The sequence below is a fragment of the Macrosteles quadrilineatus genome, unplaced genomic scaffold (assembly GCF_028750875.1).
Source record: "Macrosteles quadrilineatus isolate MER2022 unplaced genomic scaffold, UCM_ALF_1.0 Scaffold_9__3_contigs__length_116548681, whole genome shotgun sequence".
Taxonomy (NCBI): Eukaryota; Metazoa; Arthropoda; class Insecta; order Hemiptera; family Cicadellidae; genus Macrosteles; species Macrosteles quadrilineatus.
Genome location: NW_026542602.1, coordinates 39,973,799 through 39,994,562, shown reverse-complemented (window position 1 = coordinate 39,994,562; position 20,764 = coordinate 39,973,799). Strand labels below are relative to the sequence as shown.

General features: G+C 35.5%; 1 protein-coding gene across 5 annotated transcripts in view; it reads left to right on the top strand.

The window, feature by feature from the left end:
• The window catches only part of LOC129002099 (calcium-transporting ATPase type 2C member 1), a 64,066-nt gene that overhangs the window by 18,459 nt on the left and 24,843 nt on the right, over positions 1 to 20,764 (top strand). The window contains exon 1 of one of the 5 annotated variants that reach the window (XM_054429649.1): positions 18,756 to 18,806. The exons of the other annotated variants lie outside the window; for them this stretch is intronic. Coding sequence (XP_054285624.1) covers positions 18,759 to 18,806 — 48 coding nt within the window. The 5' untranslated portion in view covers positions 18,756 to 18,758. Of the gene's footprint in view, positions 1 to 18,755; positions 18,807 to 20,764 lie in introns of those variants that run through there. 5 annotated transcript variants of the gene reach the window in all.

Genomic DNA, 20,764 nt, shown 5'->3' with positions numbered 1-20,764 from the left:
TGTAAACCAGCCGTTAACTTACAGGAATAGTGAATACCTCTCAACTTACTGAGGCACTCTATAGTTTTATTTAACTGTGGTCCTTTGTGTTGTTTTAGGAATTATTGCAAACATGTTCCAACACTAGCTAAACAATGTTTTTTTTACTTTTCGGGATCTGGAATCTTATTCTTCAGCAGGGGAATCAACACTTAACAATATTAGTACATAAGCTGGCCAATGCTAGAAAATCATCCAATGCGTAAAAAAAGAAATAGTAAATAAAAGATAACGAATTTTGAAATCCACAAATACAGTACAGAGGTTTTGTGTTTTTTGTGTGTTTTCTTTTTTTGTACATATTTTTGTGGGCTTCACTCATCTTGTTTACATCTTTGTGTGTAGCTGGTGATATCCAGGACTCGTCAAATTCAGTACACACATCAAAATCGTCCTGGAGATCAAGTCCGACGTTTTTCGGGTTCTGCTAAACGTTGGCCTATCCAGGAAGATTTTGTGTGATTTGTGAATAAGTATGTGTCTTAATGAATTTGACGAGTCCTGGATATCACCAGACAATAATAAAGGCAAGAGGATACCACATAAAATAAAAAAATGGAGCATGTAATTTAAAAATAGAATTTTTCTTTCTTTGAGATTTTTCAGCGTTGGCCAGGTTTTTGTCAACTAATTATGTTTAAGGTACTTTTTCACTAGTGGACAGGATCCTATTCCGCAATATATATTCTAGGATTTGAGAAACATTGTGAAAACTGTTTCTTTACTAATAGCCATAGCAGCTCTTAAAACTTAGCAGATATAGAAAAAAATGTGGATTTTTTTACTGAATACAGAAATTGCCAGTCATATTGAGTATTCCCGACACAATCGAACAGAAATTGAGATCAGGCAGATTTGGAATTCTTTGGATATGAAATTTAAAATAACCTCAAAATACATGATTCTACACAATATACTGACAACCCTGAGTTTATTCAAATATTTCGGTCTTCCCTAAGCCTCCAACCCCTGTACTATGAGGCTGGTAGGTAGAGCTAGACGTAGGCCAGTGGGTCGAGTGACCGTGTCAATCGCAGTGTTCCCGGTATAGTGAAAGTGACAGTTGTCTCAGCAGCATCAGACAGTCGGTGTCCAGCAGCTGACAGCTGACTCAACAATATGGGCAAACATGATTATTTTGACGTTTTATTTGTAAGTCCTTCTTAGTATTAAAATAGGATATTCCCTATATGGGAAATTCGCTAAAAATAGATCACTATTAATTTTTGGTCTATTAATTTAAATATTTTTGACAATTAACTAACTGTGTTTAATCTCTAAAATTTTAGGTTTAATCTCTAATAGCAAATTATTTGATAAATTTTCTATAGTGCTTCTAATGATGTGGCCTGTCCAGCAAAGCCTCCTGCTTTTAGCCTCTGCAATTAAATCAGGCTCATTGAACAGGTGTCTTAGTTCCTGATTATGTTTAATTCTCTACATGAATGTTCCTTCTTTTGTAGGGCCAAAGATTTTGTGCAGGACTTTATTTTCAAAAGTAATTAGTTTTTTCTTTGTGTTTTCATCCATAACCCAGGTTTCAGCTCTATATAAAGAAAGACAGGTCTTATGGTAGTTTTGTAGATTTTACATACATCTTTACACTTTAACTGTATAATTAAGACTGATGATTAAATTAAGACTTTTCTCTGATTAACTCTCAATAATTGTTCAACTCTCAACTTTCAACTTATTCAGCGATTTCTTAGTTCTTAAAATTTGTTCAGCTCAAAACCGGATGGATGGATGGCATCGTCAATCCAGGCATTTTAAACAAAACAAAACTGAATCAAGCTACCTTGTATCAAATGTAAAAGAATGAATGTAGAATATATTTATATGTTATCTGTGAGACAATAATTGTGTAATTGGAAATAATTACTCCATTTGAAGTAACGGTACATTTAGTATGCAAGTTCTAATATTTGACATCTTATTCAGATTTTCTCTTATGAAGTTTTGTTTTTTGTAATGATGAGCAAATTAGTCACTTATTGTCCTAATTTAGTTAAGTGGGCTACTTAACAAACTTATTAACTGAGTTTAGACATTCCAGAGTGTATGCCTATCATGCTTCTTTTACATCACTTTCTGTTTCCACTATTTCAATCATTATATAGCATAATCCTGATCGTAAAGTATACACTTAGATTTATCATAACCCCAGTTCAGGAACTATGTCGGTATTCTGTCTTATAACTCTAAAAATCTACAAAATGTATTCCCTAATTAGAAAATTTAGTTGATAAAATATTTATGGTGGTCATTAGGTTTTCTAGCAATTAACTGTGCTTCCCAATAGGATACAACCACCAGATATAAAATGTTTGCCCTTAACAAGGAAGCAAGAAATCTACTGTAAAAATCAGTTTGTTCTCAAATCTGCGTTATTTATGATTAATAAATTTGAAGTTTTTCAAAATTAATACATAATGAGGGGACCCATACGCAAACTGTGCGTTTTAATAGGGTTCAGAACTTAATTCCATGGTAAAAATAATTAACTAATACTCTTTTATTTTTCAAATATCTAGATCTACTCCATAAAGACTATGCCTTAATCAGGTTGCAATTATCCAAAAAGTATCCTATTTAAAATCCATTTTCATTAACTGTTTCGTCTATCTCTTGTTTACAATCTGACTGTGGTTCCCAATTTATATTTACACCGTTATAAAGAAATATGGTCAACACTGGATCTTTGGAAGTGAACTCTAGAAATAGTCCAAACGCAAGGGGGGTGAAGCCCTTATGGAAATTACCTTTTTCGTTACCATTTGCAGGTGCACTTGATCATAAGCTTTAAAATGACACCTCAATCGTGAAAATCGGTTAAGTAGGACGGCTAAAAAAGGGATATAACAGAGAAACCCTTATTGTATTGAGTATATAGATTTCATTTGTTAGACATGCTTTGTGGCACTGTAAAATAAAGAAACCAAAACAAGTATAAACATTGTAGTACCTTGTTTGTTGTCATGGAGTCCAACGCATATTTACTTTTGAAGTCGGGGGGTCAGAGCCGAAAGATATTTTGAGATCAGAAGTGAAACTAAGTGATTTCCTTAAGTTTCGCAATGGTCGGATAGACAGCCTTAATAATGGATAATACAATAATAACAAGCATGGAAAACACATATATTTATTTTCATAAATTTTGTATGAAAGTTTAATGAGCAGATTGTGCTATCTTTTAAAAGTCTTTTTCATAGCTTGAACATTCTTAGCAAAATCATACGATATTAACTACAAAACTGTTGATGTTTTTGGATAACAAACCAAACGCATACATTTTTATATAAACAGTCTCCATTACTATATGTTTTTTTACGTGAAAAAAAAATTAAAAAAAAACTTTTGAAAAATCAACTCTTTAACAAATATAAGCAAATACAGTACTAAAACAGACTTTGCATTGGACATAATAAAAAAAAAAACATCAGAATATTTATTCTTCATTCAGAATAAACAAGAAATAGTCAAAAGTTGTGAAAGGAATAAAATAATATTTTTCATCGATAAAAAATTAATTCCTCTCTATTTCCCACTCCGTGTTGTAAAGAATGTGAAGGAACAGTCCTTACCCTAGGTCAGTGACTTACACTGAGTATCCTCAATTACATACACCAATGGACCGTGGAGATCTGGTTCTCCTATAGAAGGAAACTCTTTGTTAGCAGCGCAACATAGCATAACTGGCATTCCTTGGATAAAAGATGGACGAACGAAGAGTTAAAAGTGTTCATTTGGTATCAACTATTTTTACAATTAACGTTATACATCAAGTTAGTCTGGATCGGAAATTATATGGGTTATATGCGTATAATATTGTTGGGGTTTAGCCTACATAGAACATTATTTGGAGGATGTCTTGGTTAAAAATTGTGTAAAGTATCTGGAATCAAAATGTATAGACTAGTTCATGATCATCAAGATCAGAAATCATTATTGACTCATTTAAAAATGTTGATTGTAATTGAGGTATCCGAACTATGTAGAATGGACCTTTAAAACATGATTTACAAAACATTTACTTGAATAGATCAAAATTAAATATTAATATTAAATACTAGCTGTTGTACCCGTGCTTTGCAACGGGAAAAGGACACAAAATAGACACATTTTAATCTTTATCTCTTGCATATAACACATCCGCCAACGCTTTTAGAAACAAAATTCAACTTTTATAGCCTTAATAGAAACGTTTAAGTTATATGACTTTTAAATCTGGTTAGTAGTGGATAGCACCATTTTGGTTTTGATTAATTTTAAATCTTGGGTTGGCTGATATGAGAAAAACTTACCAAATCTTCGAATAAAACATTGACATACATTATTTACCTTATATTTATTATTGACATTTTAAATTTTAATTTTGAAGTTGCAAAAATACTAATGATTAAATTTAAATGAAAATTTTTTTAAATTTCACTCTTCTTTATATTAAATCACAAATCCTTCGATCTTCAGTTTCTTCACTCACAATAAATCATTAGCAAAACTAAGTCAGCTGTTATAAACTTTAGAAATATTGCTGTGCTATATCAATACAGTTTTTTTGAAATTTTAAAGAAACTATATCTATATTTATTTATATATAAAGATACTTATTTATTATTTACATTTATATTTATTTACTATTTGTTCATAACTGTGATCATGGCCTAAGAGCCAGAAACATGTAAGTTTATTCAATAAATTAATAACTTAAAGGGTACTAAATGTTTAATTATTTATTTCATTTATTAATATATATATACATATATATAATTTTGAACGAATGGTGTTTTTGGCCTCTGGGGACATCAAAATTAAAAAGTAAATCGGTCCCGGGCCTAAGTCTTACCGTGCCACCTACGGTAATAGCCACTTCCCTATAGGGAAATTCGCTAAAAACAATGTGATGTGCAAGTTATGTTAATCTAACACATGTAAAGCAGTTAGAATTTATTTAAAGTAGCCTCCAAATTCATATAAAACATCTATACTTTGTAATTTTAATACTGTTTCCATGAAAACATATCAATAACATTATTTTCATTACTTAGACGCTTTAAAAAATCCAAAGCAGAACCGGAGTTGATACAGCAAGGTTATAGAATATTTTTTTTCTATAATCATTGACATAGTTTCAGAATAAATAATCCATGATAAAAGGTTAGATGAAAATAAACCTACCTCATAGTTATGGAAAATATTATATTTAATTTCTTTGTATCAGCTGTCTTAAATTGTGAAATATGCAGTTTAGCAGTTCTTCTTGTTTACATTTCAATGTCAAAGCAAATGTAAACAAACATTGTTAGTGTTCTCATCACAGCCATGGAGACCAATCAATATTTGCTTTTAAAATGTTCACCTCAGAACTTTTAAAGCCAAAGGGGTAAAGCCTACGGTCAGTTTTGAAATGTGAATAGTCCTATAATGGTCCTTGGTATGGTAGCTATATTTTTGTATAATTTAAGCCCAGTTGGTTCAGTAGTTTTTGCACCTATTAGTAATACACATACAGACACCATTAGATTTTTATATAATAGTATAGATTAAATTGGCTTTTCTAAAGAGAAATTTGCTCTTGGAAAGTTTAATCCACAAGAAGGAGCTCTTTCGGAATTCATCCTTATTGTTCACACTATTTTTATGAAATCTTTTTCCAATCAAATTTACAATTTAAATCTTATAATATACATTGATTTTAATCTAAAACTCTTTGTAAACAAATAAGTGAGAAATATGTTTTACAAATAATATCACATGTAACACAATGACAAATTGAATTAGATTATAACCCTTATCAAAGTAAAAGCCTTTGAATAATTTAGTGTAATGGTAGTTGGTTGCCAACCCCCTGCTTCCCCTTTTATACAGTTTCATCCGTAGCAGCTGTTGACATCAAAACAAAATGCACTCGGCTGTTGATATTTGTCTGGATTAAAACCTCTGCCCCAGTTATGGTGAACACAGAATGCAAACAGGAAAGTATTTTTTTATCCAAAAAGTTACCTAAATAAAATTCTTATCTGAAAACAATCAAGTTGTAAATAAATGTTAATGAGTAAATGAGCATGCATGGCTTATAAACTTAAAAAAAATCCAAGTATAACACAATTTTAAATTTGTAACCTGTTGTAAGAAAAATATCAGTATCCTACAAACAATATATTTACATATGAATAATTTATTTTTTCTAATTTTTTTACCAAAACAAAAATACTGGGAGGTTTTAACCTGTAAGATACAAGTTTTACAGGACTTTTAAAACTAACTCAAGTTAATATACAATATTTAAATTGAAAATAAAAAGGTTTGAATGTTTTAAAACTCAGGGGTTTTAAAATCTCACTAATATATGGTCTCACTATTTTGATCTTTGGTTTTCCGCTGAATTTCACCAATCCCAACTAGTTTTTTATAATAACTTTGTAAGTTTTTTTATTACCCTCAATTTTGCCACCTGTTTTGTCCAACATATTTATGAATTTCGTTTTGTTACAAGAACCTGATGTAGTATTTATAAATTAAACTGTAACCCTACACTCAACTTTAAATCTAAATGATCAACTTTTACCCAGCAATTTTCAACATAAATCTCATGATTTTTGCTGCTCTATTATTCAAATTATATTCAAATAAGCAAATTCTGTGGCATATCCTTTACGTAATATGTTCTTTCTTTAGTTCTGTTTCACAGGTGTTTTTGTTTTATTGCTACTAACGTCACACATTGTTTTTGCCTTAACACTCTGACTTGAGCTCTTATACAAGTACTATTTAACACACAAATATACAGTTCTTTTGTCACGTAAGCCATCTCCAGTAGCACATAACTTTTCCTCCATTTGCAAGGAAACCATCTAAAATTTTTATTGAAAGAACTATTAACTAAAAAAAGTTCTCTGTAGCCAATAACTGTAAAAAACATTCTATATACCAAATTATTTTTTTTTCTAAACTCTTTAAAATGGTTTAAAGAGACATTGGGAAATGTTATGTTTGGGGGGTGAAAAATGGAAAATTTTCACCCTATAAAATCCCCTACAAAACCTCGTTCCCAGGTCCGATCATGCTGGTTCGTGAACTTATCCAAGTTTATACCGCCATACATCTTCAAACCAAATTTCATGAAAACGAGACAAAAATTACTTCAAGTTATTGCCCGTGAACACACATATATAAAAATTTGAACGAAAATTGTTTTCGGCCTCTAGGTACATCTAAATGAAAAAAGTACATCGGTCCCGGCTCCTAGTCTTACCGAGCCACCTACGGTAATAGCATTGACTACCCTATGTATATCCTCCCTATATACGTAGGTATATATAGTCTATGTTAATAGCTACTTCCTTTAATAGATATTTGCTTAAAAACTCAGTTGAATCAAAAAGTTTCTGTAAAGTTGAATCAATGTCAAAAATTCTGTTTTTACTCTTACTTTTGCTACTGTGATAGTTGATGTGATAGTCTTAGATGCTATAGAACTTTAACATGGGAGTGGAATGTCCAGTTTTACCAATATAAATAAATAGGATGTAAAAATTAATTGGCTTGTCATAAATTGCATCAACCTAATGATTTTTCAGCAATTGCTTTGTAGTAAAATAATTATGGCAACACTTTTGATAACATAGAGCGAATAAAAAATTGTCTCCATGTATTCCATTTTGCGTTCAACTTCCAACTTCCAATAGTGTTCACAGGTGTTAGTGAAGATAAGCTACTTAGCTCTGCTAAACATATTGGTTGATGAGAACAACCACTAATATAAACAGCTGATCCATGAGTGTAGACAATGATTTGAGACAGCAACTCTAGCCTATTTTGTAGTCCATCTCACATCTATATAAATAAAATTAGAGTTTTGTCTGTACTCAGAATCTTAAACTTTTAGGTTATTTTTACGTTTTATACATTAAAGAAACCAAAACAAGTCTCATCTAAATTTCTGTCTGTCTGTCTGTCTTCCTGTCTGTCACGGCCCAAGAGCCATTTTACATGGCCTACTCCTAAAAAACGAGAGTACCTATCAAGTTCCAAATCATTTTAATGTATTCACTGGATTGGCGAGATTGTCTTTAGCCAATAAAATAGGGCGTCACTACTTTGTAAATAAAATGACGGACGTTTAAAAACCCAATTCTGTGCGATGTTTTGTAAAGTTTTCCCAATGTTTATCACATATTCATCTATGAAATAACGAACAGCTGTTTGAATCAAGATTATTTTTTCTAGCTGTCACTGATATGTGTACATTGAATGTTGTTTACAAATACCGCAACCATTTCCGATAAGGTTTTGAAAGCAAATCCAAACCAAGTACGATTAAAAAGGTTTTTCCTTACATAGCGGATTTAACTAATCGCTAGTGCAATAATTTGTAGGGTATCCGTAAATGAAAATGGAGATTATTTGTGTATAAAATTGTTCTTGAGTTGTGATAACCGGGAAAAAGACCTTGAATCAGTGTTGTATACCGAATGGCTGGGAAATTTACATTTTTTAAATGAGCGTTTTCAGTCGAGACTCAGCACACGACCGATGCGCGTCTACATGTCCATAGTAAAAATAAAAGTTGGCATACCGTGTATTTATGTTTTATTCGTCATGTGTATAAGTGTACAGTTCGTGTATGTGTTTCAAAAACTCCAAGACGCACCTAATGGGGAAGCTCAAGACCTTATATTAGGACTGATGATGGCGATTTAATTTTGCCGAAATGCATCTCCTGTAATAGAATACATTATGATCGACCGGCGGACACAGGTAATTTAACCTTTTTTTTTTTTTTTTTTTTTTAATAGAGGGCCAGGCTTCAAGTAACCATGGGATTGCAACGCAGCTAGAACAGCTTATTGTGCACCCTCATTCACAGGTCCTCATTCTTTGTCAAATCCCAGGTCCTTTGTGAACCGTGAGATCCTTTTGACAATGGTGACCCGTTCTTCCCTTTGATCTCCAGTCGATAGGCCAAGGGATCTCATGCACAGACCTTGTAGGGCTGGGCACATAAATATCACGTGGAATGCTGTCTCCTCCTCTTCTCCACATTTCCTACATAAGAGGCTTTCAACTTGAATTCCCATCTTGTGTAAATGTCCACGGAATACCCAATGGCCGCTAATAAAGCCAACCACCTTCCGCAGGGTCTTCCTACTCAGCCCAAGGGCTTCTGCCGCTATCGCACCTGTAGGTGCCTTCAGCATTCTCTTTGACTGTACATTTCCTTCTGTTCTTTCCCAGTTCCTTTGATGTTCTATGCCCATCCACTAGCGAACAGCTCTCCGTGCTGTGTTGTAAGCAATACCACACGTCGGCTCTGGACCCATGAGCGGGCTTTCAGCTCCTTTGTTTGCCCACTTGTCAGCTCCCTCATTGCCAGCAATACCTTTGTGCCCTGGAACCCAACTAAGGATGATCCTGTTGGTCTTTCCCAGGGCTTTCATGGCTTGATGACAGTCCCATACAGCCTTGGAGGTAAAGTCGAAACTGTCAAGTGCCATTAGTGCTGCTTTGCTGTCTGAGTTCATGTATATAGTGTGGCCTATAAGACCGCGCTTCAAACACACTCTCGCACACTCAGACTGGGCCACCACTTCTGCCTGGAATACAGTGGCCATTTTTCCCAAACTTACGCATAACTGCACCTTGGGTCTGACTCCATATATTCCAGCCCCCGTGCCCGTTGGCTTTTTTGAGCCATCCGTATACCAGGTGATCCCCCTTTTCATGAATTCAGGTTCACCCTTATCCCAGGCATCCCTGTCAACAATGTTGACATTGTATGGTTTTTCTAGATCTGTGATCTTCACCATCCTGTCTGGTAGCATTTCCAAGGAGTTCTTTTGCACCTTGTCTACAATTCTTGTGTGCTCACTGGAGGCGTTATACTTCCAGTTGCCACTGCAAGCCATTCTGTAGGCTGCCATCCTTGCCTCTCCTTTCACAATGATGTCGAGAGGTGGCAGGTTTAGCACTACTTCCAGGGCTGCAGTTGGAGTGCCTCTCATGGCTCCTGTGATGCTAAGGCATGCTACTCGCTGGATCTTTTGTAGTCTCTTTACAGCGGTAGTTTGCATTACCTTGGTCCACCAGACCACCGAGCCATACACCATCATCGGTCTTGCGACCCTAGTGTATAGCCAGTTAGTCATTTGTGGACTTAGACCCCAGGTCTTCCCAACAGCCCGCCTCATCATCATAAGTGTGGTCTGAGAACGTTGCGTTATATGTGCCAAATGGCTGTTCCAGGTGAGCTTGTCGTCCAGCCTTATTCCTAGGTACTTGAACTCCCTTTTAACCTGGATCTGATTACCGAAGAGAGTTGGTACTCTAGCGATATCAACATTTCTCTTCCTTGTAAATGGTACCATTACAGTCTTCATTGGATTGACCCTCAGACCTTCCTGGTTACACCACCTCTCCACTATGGACAATGCCCTCTGCATGAGTTCCAGGCAAGTGTTCATAAATTTTCCTCTTATTAGTACAACAATATCGTCAGCATATCCTTGAGCGTACATGCCCTGTGCATTGAGCTCGGACAGGAGATCGTCAACCACCAGATTCCACAGATTTGGTGACAAGACGCCACCCTGTGGACACCCTCTTTGGGCCTTGACCTCTCTCACCGTCCCACACAGAGAAGCTTGCGCTCTCCTACTTTCGAGCATGTTGCCTATCCACCTCACTACAGTGCTTTCCACATTTCTTGACACCAGCTTTGATACAATAGAGCGAGTACTGGTGTTGTCAAAAGCTCCTTCTATATCAAGAAATGCAGCCACCGCTATTTCCTTGTTCGAGATAGCACTTTCAATCTTACTAACCAGCGCATGCAGGGCTGTTTCGCATGACTTTCCCTTCTGGTAGGCATGTTGGTTTGGATGCAAAGGATGGCTTACCAAGACCCTATCCTTTATTCGTCTATCCACTAATTTCTCCATGGTCTTCAGGAGAAACGATGTAAGGCTGATTGGTCTGAAAGCCTTGGGCACAGCATATGTATCCCTTCCGGGCTTCGGTATGAATACCACCCTTGAGGTCCTCCATGCTGTTGGTATAACTCCACTGGCTAAGCTGGTCCTGAAAAGACGCACCAAGGGGAGTATCAACTGGTCCCCACCTTCCTGCAAAAACCCAGGATAGATGCCATCGGTACCAGGAGCTTTAAATGGTTGAAATGCCCTAAGCGCCCATTTGATACCGTTATAGGTAATCACAGCCCTAGCGCAGGCCCAATCTTCTCTTACCGTCCGCACCCTAGTCTCTCTTTCTATCTCCACCTGGACTGTGCTCTGCGGTTGTAAGGATCCTGGGAAGTGAGCGCTCAAAAGGCTCTCCAGCACTTCTTCTGGGCCGTCTGTATATGTACCATCCTCCTTAAGCATTGTTCCTAAAGGATTAGCTTGACCTCGAGCTAGTACCCTATGAAGCTTTGCACATTCAGAAACACTCTCCATGTTCTGACAGAATTCTCTCCATGACTCTTTCTTAGCTCTTCTAATTGTCCTATTGTAAACAGTGAGCATCTCTGAGTAGTTGTTCCAATTTCCTGTACGTTTTGCCACATTATACAGTCTGCGAACCTTCCTCCTCAGAGCTTCTAGCCCCCTATTCCACCAGCAGGCTTGCCTAGACATGTTCTTTACAGTCTCTGGGCACGCTTCTTGGTATGAGCTTAGTATGGCCGCATTTAGAGAGTTCGCCATACTCTCCACCCCATGCCCTTCTGTGTCTTTTAATTGTCTTAGTCTGTCCCCTAGCACCTCTCGATACTGGTTCCAGTCTGTCCTTCTAACGTTCCTATAGGTCTCTTTTACACAGATCGAACCTATAGTGAATTCAATGTAGCTGTGATCTGACGCTGAGTGATCATCAGATACCCCCCATTTTACAACCTTTGTCGCCGCATAATTACTGGCCAAGGTTATGTCCAAAACCTCTTCCCTTAGTACCACCCCTCTCCTCTGTCTAAAGGTTGGTTTGGATCCCTTATTAAGTATAACTAAATTAGATTCAGCTACAAAACTTAACAAGCTCTCACCTCTCTCATTGATATTGCTGCTGCCCCAGGCCACATGATGGGCATTGGCGTCGCAGCCCAACAGCAGGTGTTTTCTTTCCCTGGCTCCATATTCGACAACCATCCTCATTTCTCTGGTCGGTGGTGGTTCCTGGGAGTCATATGGCAGGTATACTGAGGCAAGCAGGATTTTGACGTTACCGTCACCCATCTGCCCGTATACCTCGGTCACGGCACAATCCCTAGAACAGAGATTAGTGACTTTCAGTGTCTTAATATTTCTACTGACAAAAATGCAAGCTCTAGGTTTGTCACTGTCAGTATCATATATCAACTCACCTTTTGCGGTGCTCATCCCCATGATTCTGCCTCCTGCGGTCCATGGCTCCTGGATCAGAGCCACGCCTATGCGGCCGGCAAGAATTTTCTGGCAAAGCGTAGCCGTAGCCGCCTTGCTGTGCTGGAGATTTATCTGGAGCACCGCAACCATCCTCTACTTGTGGGGATCCTTGCTCCCATGCAACCTGAAGGTTACCCTCTCGCAGCCCAAGAATGGGCGCATCGCAAGAGACTTCAGCTTCTGCAGGGAGTTTTCGTCAATTATTATGACCAGGAATTGTCCGCTAGGGTTTGAGTTCCCCCCAACGACCGCCCAGTGGTCTGTGTCAAGGTCATTCTGCAGCTTTATGCCCTGCATCACGTCCTTCTTGGTTGTTGCCCCCGTTGTTGTGGGAACAAACACTGATACTTTCACAGCCTTTACAAGTTCTTTGGCTGGGGCAAGCTTTAGCGAGCTGCCCTCAAAGGGGCTCAGCTCCTGAACCTGTTTGACCAGCCATTCCTTTGTGGTTGTGTTAGTACAGCCGACTACTAGGCATCCACCTTCAAGATGGCAGCTGCTTATCCTGACGTCTTTGCCACGAATGGCCCGTCTGGACAGCTCCCCCTTGATTTTGTTGGCTTCAACCTCTGTCAATTCAACCCCTGTCACGCACCTAATGGGGAAGCTCAAGACCTTATATTAGGACTGATGATGGCGATTTAATTTTGCCGAAATGCATCTCCTGTAATAGAATACATTATGATCGACCGGCAGACACAGGTAATTTAACCTTTTATTGATTGTCATACCGATCCGGACAACAACAAAACATAAAATGAAGTTATGTATAATAGTTTGGCCAGCATATCTGAAAATATACAAACCAACTGCTGTTTTTATATATGAAGGTTTCAACTGAATACTAAAAGATCCCTGTGCGTAGAACAGGTACACAGCTAGTTACAAATATATTGCTTTTAGATTAAGCGTCTTGCATGAAACAAAAGTAATGTAATATTATTTACTTATGTTTCTAGTTACTAGTTGGACATTGTTTCACTATGCTGTCTATGTATTGGTGTTTGTTGAGATGTAACTAAGACTAATCACTGACTCACTTTTGGCAATTAATTAAAAACAAATAATGTGAAGTTAAAAATAGTCTGTTAAATGAAAATAACCAATAAACCAATACTAATGACTATGCACTTTGGCCCTTTATTCAACTATTCGGAACTATTCAGCCAGAGTGGCTCAGCTGATAAGCTCTGATAAAGATCTAAGAACCTCCTAGAAACTTTGCTTCTGATTGGTTGGTCCAATCAGTCGTAGGCTTGCTTGTACTAGTTTGTGATGTGAGTTTGTGGAAAACAATAAACATCATGAAAATGGACGCGTCAACACAAACAGATCCTATTGTAGGTAAATGGTAAATTTATTTTGTTATCTTTAAATCTTATTGTGGTTTATTTTAAATATTTTTAAAGTTATTTTTCCTGAATTTTATTTGAATAGTTCATTGTCTTTAAACATGCTAACCTAAAAGTTGCCTTTTTCATTACCCTTTTGAAATGGAATTTTGTCTGTAGTAAGTTCTTTTTCATCTGTCATACATATATTGCAATTAGAAATGTTTATTTTTTACTTATATCTAAGAAAAGTGTTACTTTGACAGATGAGAGTAAGATATTTAAAATTTTAATCCTAATGAGTTTAAAGTTTATTAAAATTTACTACACACTGTAACTATAAACCCCCTTATCGAGAACAGCATAATTATATTTTTAAATCTGCTTTGTTTAAGTTTCAATATGTAATGTAGAACTCTGTTTTCTTTTATTATTAAAAATACCCCCGCCGCAGCAAACCTGCAGACTAAGCGAATTTCCATATGTCTGATTGGATTTACACTAAAATGTCTACTTAAAAATTTAACATTTATTTCCTATTTAAATAGAATTATTTTAACAGGTACTTAGGTTTGCTGCATCAGGGAGGGTAAAACTTTTTTTTGTAAAATGTTAATAGTTAGTAAGAAATAAAAACATTTTCCAAATTTGATCAAAATATGTTCATAAACAAGCAAACTACAACAGTTTACTCATTCTCCATAAGAATAACATGGGAATTTAAAATTTACATTTTTTTGGAATTTTCTCCGTAACCATTAGGCGCATAGTAACACTTCAATATACTAAATTATTTGTTTTTTTAAGCTCTACAAAATGGTTTGAAAAGATTTTGCAAAATTTTATTTTTTTTGGGTCAAAAATGGGAAATACCTATTTTTACCCCATAAAACCCCCCGTAAACCCCCGTTCCCATAGTCCGATCATGCTGGTTCGCGAACTCGTTCGAGTTTATCCCGCCTTACACCTTCAAACCAAATTTTATCAAAATCGGACAAAAATTACTCAAGTTATCGTGCGGATGGACACACACACACACACACACATATATATATATATATATACATATATATATATATATATACATATATATATATATATAACTCTATATATAGATATATAAAAATTTGAACGAATGGTGTTTTTGGACTCTGGGGACATCAAAATGAAAAAGTAAATCGGTCCCGGGCCTAGGTCTTACCATGAGACCTACGGTAATAACTACTTCCCTATAGGGAAATTCGCTAATAAGTCAAATAGCAAGGTCTGAGAATAGTGTAGATAAGAAATATTTTTTCAAATTAATTCATCTTCTCTTTTGGTAGGATGAGTGTATTTTACTCGGTGTATACAATGAAAAAGTTGCAGACAAATTTCCCTCAATTTCTAAAGATAAAAAAATAGTACAATTCTTAAAAAAATACAATAAGTGGAATCTTGGTTGTAATATTTGTTACTTTTTATCTGCCATGAATTCGCAATGAGTTTGGTTTGCTAGGTTTAAGATGGTTTAAGTTATACCATTGAGTGAGTATACTCATACATAAATACGTGTATACTCAATGGTCATACTAATGAATTATAGTGTGACGTGTAAGATTATACTAGGGAACAGATTGCTAAGTATGGTTACACCAATGAAGTACTCTGATCCAAGTTTGGTTTAACCAATGAAGTACAGTTTGCTAAGTTTGTTTATACCAGTGAAGTACAGTTTGTTATGATTACAGTAGTTCCATCAATGTAGTACAGAGGGCTAAAGTTTCGTTAAACCAATGAAGTACTGTAGTGCTAGGTTTGGTTATAACCATAGTATGCTTAGTCCACGTCAAACTATTTTAAATATGATGTTTTGTTCATGTTAAACTGATTAAATTTGTTATACCCGTACTAGATTCAGGTTATATTTATTACTACGCGGTTCTCTAAGGTTTACTAAAGAGGAACAGAAACATAAGACTAAAGTTCGGCTGTAGTAATGAAGTATGTCATGCCTTACTAAAGTATGTTGTGTTAAGTTCAAGTTATTACGACAAAAATCAGGTGGAGGTTACAAGTCAGTTCAGTGTTAAAATTCAAGTCAGTGAATCATTGCAGTATCTTGATAGGTGGGATCAGACTGGCATCATTGACATTATTTACTTGTATGAAACAAATTTACCTCCTATCCTCTCCCCTTCTTTTAAAAGTTTAATAATATGAACTAACATAATAAATAATGTCATGAAACAATCCCTAGTTCACAGTGTTGTCACTTAACAACACTATAAATACAGTCCCTGCGCTACTGGTAATAAACTTGCGTTTGGACTGGTCCAACTTTGACTGGTATTCAAACAATATGAAATTATTTTGTGCAAAGTTTAGTCCTAGCTGTCACTACATATGAACTAAGCTTGAAGTCAATTGCTTAGGGGGTTTGAAAGTGATGGATACATTGTGAAAATCAATTCAAATATCCAGACCGAGAACCAGACATTCAAGATTCATGTGTGTATGATGTTTTTTTTCATTATTTAAACCTGACCTGAAGAACAAATATACAAAACCGTTGCAGAGAGTTTGTATGAATCTGTAAAGGTTAAAAGTGCCCGTAAACACGAAACAAAAACTACTAACCAGCTTATTAGGTTATTAAGTGTTTTTAGATGTAAAAAGCCACCTTAAGTGTGCTAAACAAAGTAAATAAATTATTTTCACTGAAAAAAAACATGATTGAAATTATGTAGTAAAACTGATTAGACTTTTTTGTATTTCTTTGGTGACTTTTACTGGTTTTCTCAACACACCTAACTATCAGTATTACATTTCACGATTGAGTATTGAAACGACAGCAGGCAGGTACAAGTAGCAGAGTAATTGGTGAGGAATTGCCATTGATTTGCTGTCCGGTCGGTCGTATTGATTTGACTCGGACTCGTCATAACTCCTTCGACCAGCTGTTGCCCAGAGACTGATTACAAACTTTACGCTTCTTGCCTTGCTATCGCTAAATAAATAATAAACTATCGACTATTTGTATTTCACAATTATTAATTCTACAATATTCTCTTGTGTATTTCTTCAAGTAGTATTTTATTTAGGTACCCACAGTATAATTGTTAGTTTACTATTTAATGTTTATAACTTATTAATTTCTTTTTTATTTTATTTTGGCAATCTTAATTTTTATTTGAACCTACAATTTATTGCGCTAATTTTTAACCCTTTGATAGCTGGACACAATTTTATTGAAGATTTTTGAATCTTTTAATAGTGGAATTTTTAGTACCAAAAAGTATAATAATAAAGGTATAAACAAGAATCGCCTAAGTCTTATAATAAAATAATAAGATACACATTAATTTTTTTGATCAAGTATTATTTTTATTTAAAATACGTTAATGTCTATAAAATTATGTTTGACGTCTTCGCCAACGTTACTGGTTGCTATATCACGCAAATGTACATCAAGTCTTATTTGAGAATTTCTTTGAAGAAAGCAGGCATTCACCTAAATATAGTTTATTTAAGTTTTCAATGCGTGTTTTGTTTTAAATTTACTTGATATGCCGACCTCATTGTTGTGATCCAGTCTCATATAATTTCCTTTAAGCTGATTGATTGCTTCGAATGATGCAGCGACAGTTATTTTAATTTATTTTCATATATAAAGCCACTGATTAATCTATCATCCAATACAGTACAATGAACAACCAAGTTTTCTCTTTTGCCTCGTGCTAATCTATCCTCAGGCAGTTCTGTTGTTTCTGCTCCATTATTATTTTCTTTCATCTTCAGTACATAACCTTGCACATTATTGCCTAATTATTAAAATTCAGGTTTTTTATTATACAAGTGGCTATTTAAAGTCAAGAATCTCTAGTAGTTCAGAATTTCTAAATAATATTTTGCAATGGTGTATCTAAGGAATTTCTTCCATAAACTAACAATTCCTCAATAATCTTATTAGGAGTTTTACAAGGATTCTGAAAACTACAATAAACTCCAATTAAACATTATTTTTAGTGCAGCTGTTGCCATATCATTTAAGCAAATTCATGTTTTTATGCACAAAATTAGACTTTAGCCGTTCCGTGTTTTTCAAAAGAAACTCTAAAGTTTAAGAATGAAAAAGCAAAGAAACAGTAGGTTGTTATACATCATTTTAAAGGTTATTAACTGAAAAAGTTTTTAGTAATATTTGACACTCTATGTAGTCCAGTTTAACATGGAAAAACGTATGTAAAATATTTTTCATTTTTCTAAAAAATCACAAATTCAAACGTCCGTTGCAGAATAAAGGCTTATACAGATGTTTCATCTCAATGAGTATGTACTATTACTATTGGAAATTTAATGAGGATTTTGAAATGACAATAAAGTCTAAATAAAAACAATTTTTAGTGCAATTATGACCATTTTATGTAAGCAAATACAAATATTTTAAAAAAATATTAATTTGACTGCTATTCCCTACCGGAGAGGGTATGGAAACCTAAATTGGTGCCATTTTGTCCCCAATACTAAGTAGTTTAACATAAAAAATTTTAACACTAACTTCTTTCCACCCTGTATACATATAGAAAACTAGGAAATATGTGTAAACAATTTTGACAAGTTTACTGCTGACAACTGCGTGGGTGCTCATACTACTCATTTTCATACCGCTCTCACTATTGTATACTAGATGTAGGGCATTGTTAGACAATGTGAATAAATTATTAAATTTTTCTAACAAAAATCAGCTGATTTTAAAGTCAGAGAGTGGAACCAGCTAGTTTAGTTTTCAACAAGTGTTTTTGTTCTATCAGTATGCCAATAGTTGTGTGTTACTGTTTCACGGGTCATTAACCATTGTGTTAACTGTACCACTTATTAGTCACTACCACGGCTGTGTGTGTGTGTGTGTGTGTGTGTGTCACAGAGACACAGATGCACATTTAGTGTCACTCTGTGCCAGCTGGGAACATGTTAGTGCCAGACAACCATGGGTTTGGAGTTTGTCAATGAAATATTTTTCATCAATGTGCCATTGGTAGGTACTTTTTGAATATTTTAGACTTCAATAGTCTTGTGAGGATTTTCTGATTGGGATTATAAGCTCGTAGATGGAAATTAGTGAAAATGCTGATATTTTACCCTATTTTTAGTTATGGTACTATAGTGACATATAACTGTACGGACACAAACAAAACTTCATGATCTGTGAATTTGATATATAAAGGGTGTCAATATAAGTTGAAGGAAAATAGTCCACCACATGTGCTTATTGCATTGTTTAATAAATTTACATGGAATTATTTTAGTTTTAAATTAATATAAAATTGGAACAGAGTTTTTGATGGCACATCCAAATCCGTCTTTAACCATTTATTTGTAATTTTGAATTTGATTGAATACAAAAGCGAACATATATTCATTTTAATTTCTATATGAGTACTCAACTTATATCAACTAGGGATAGGTAAATATAATTCCCTACAATCTCCCTGTGTAAGTTATATGATAGTGTTGACATTGCTTAACCTCAATCTCATCAGTTATCAGCACTTCACTCAAGACTGTGTCTAGGTCTAATAAAAAATTGAAAACGGTTTTAATGTTTTAAAATTCCTATTGAAATTTCAGAAATCAAAGTCAATTATTTAATAAATGCAGTCCTGTTTTTGACCCTGTCAGCGCCCTAGGCACAACTATGTAATAGCGCCCCTTTGCAATATATAGCCTAACAGGGTGTCCACCAACCGGGAAAACTGGGACATCCGTGAATCATGCGTGAGTTTTTTTTTAAACCGGGAATTATGCATGAAATTTGTATTTCTACATGGAATTTTCAATTTACCGCGATCGTGCATGACCACAGTGACGTTTCTGTGACCACGGGAGACGATAACATGTTTACACACGGCCGCGAAGGATGATCAGAATTATCCGCCATTGCAGAAGACAACGGTGATATCTACAGAGTCTCACAGTCTCAAAGTGATTATCAGAATTTTGCTGCAATCACGGAATACGTTGGTAATGTCCACACGACCGTGGAAACAGCAAGAATTTAGCTGCGATCGCAGAAGACGATGATGCTCTCCACACGACTGCGGGATATTTTTAACATTTTGCCGCTATCGTGGGAGGCGATTACGATGTTTTCACGACCGCGGGAGACGATTAAACTATGGCTACAGGACTGCGGGAGATATAATCATGATACGAGAGGGATGACCAGTATTATGCCGCGATCGTGCAAGACGATGATGATCTCCACATGGCCGCAATATTACCATTTTGCCGCAATCACGGGAGGCGTTTTCTATGTCCAAATGACCACGGGGGACGATATAAAGACGTCTTCGCAGCCAAGAGGGGTGATCAGAATTTTAATGCGATCGTGCAAGAATATGATAATGTCCACTCGATCGCGGGAAAAGATCAGAATTTTGCTTCATTCGCGGTAGACGATGATAATCTCGTCACGACCGCGGAATATATTCATATATATGCGATCATGGAAGACGATAATTATGTCTACACGACCGCACAAAATAGTCAGAGTTTTGCCGCAGTCGCGGGAGACGATTACAATGTCTACACGGCCACGAGAGATTATCAGAAGTTAACCGCAATCTTATGCAAATACAACCACCTTTATTTTCCAGTTTTTGGGCGCTCCCCAAAAAGCCAATTGACTCCCGCCCTAGGCACGCGCCTACCGTGCCTATTCGGTAAATCGGCCCTGAATAAATGTAGACGAATCAATAAATTAAAACAATGAATCAATCAATGAACAATCAATGAATGAAGATGAAGAAACTAGGAAGTCTAGTTTGTATGTTATCAAACATTTATTCATACCATTGACTTTATATACTAATCAATGTTTATACTCAAACATTTACAATCTAATGACAGTAATTTACAAATACAAATGATGTACGTAATCGTGAGAATGATCTGGTGTGGTTTCTTGGAATATCAAGTCCACATGCGGTACCA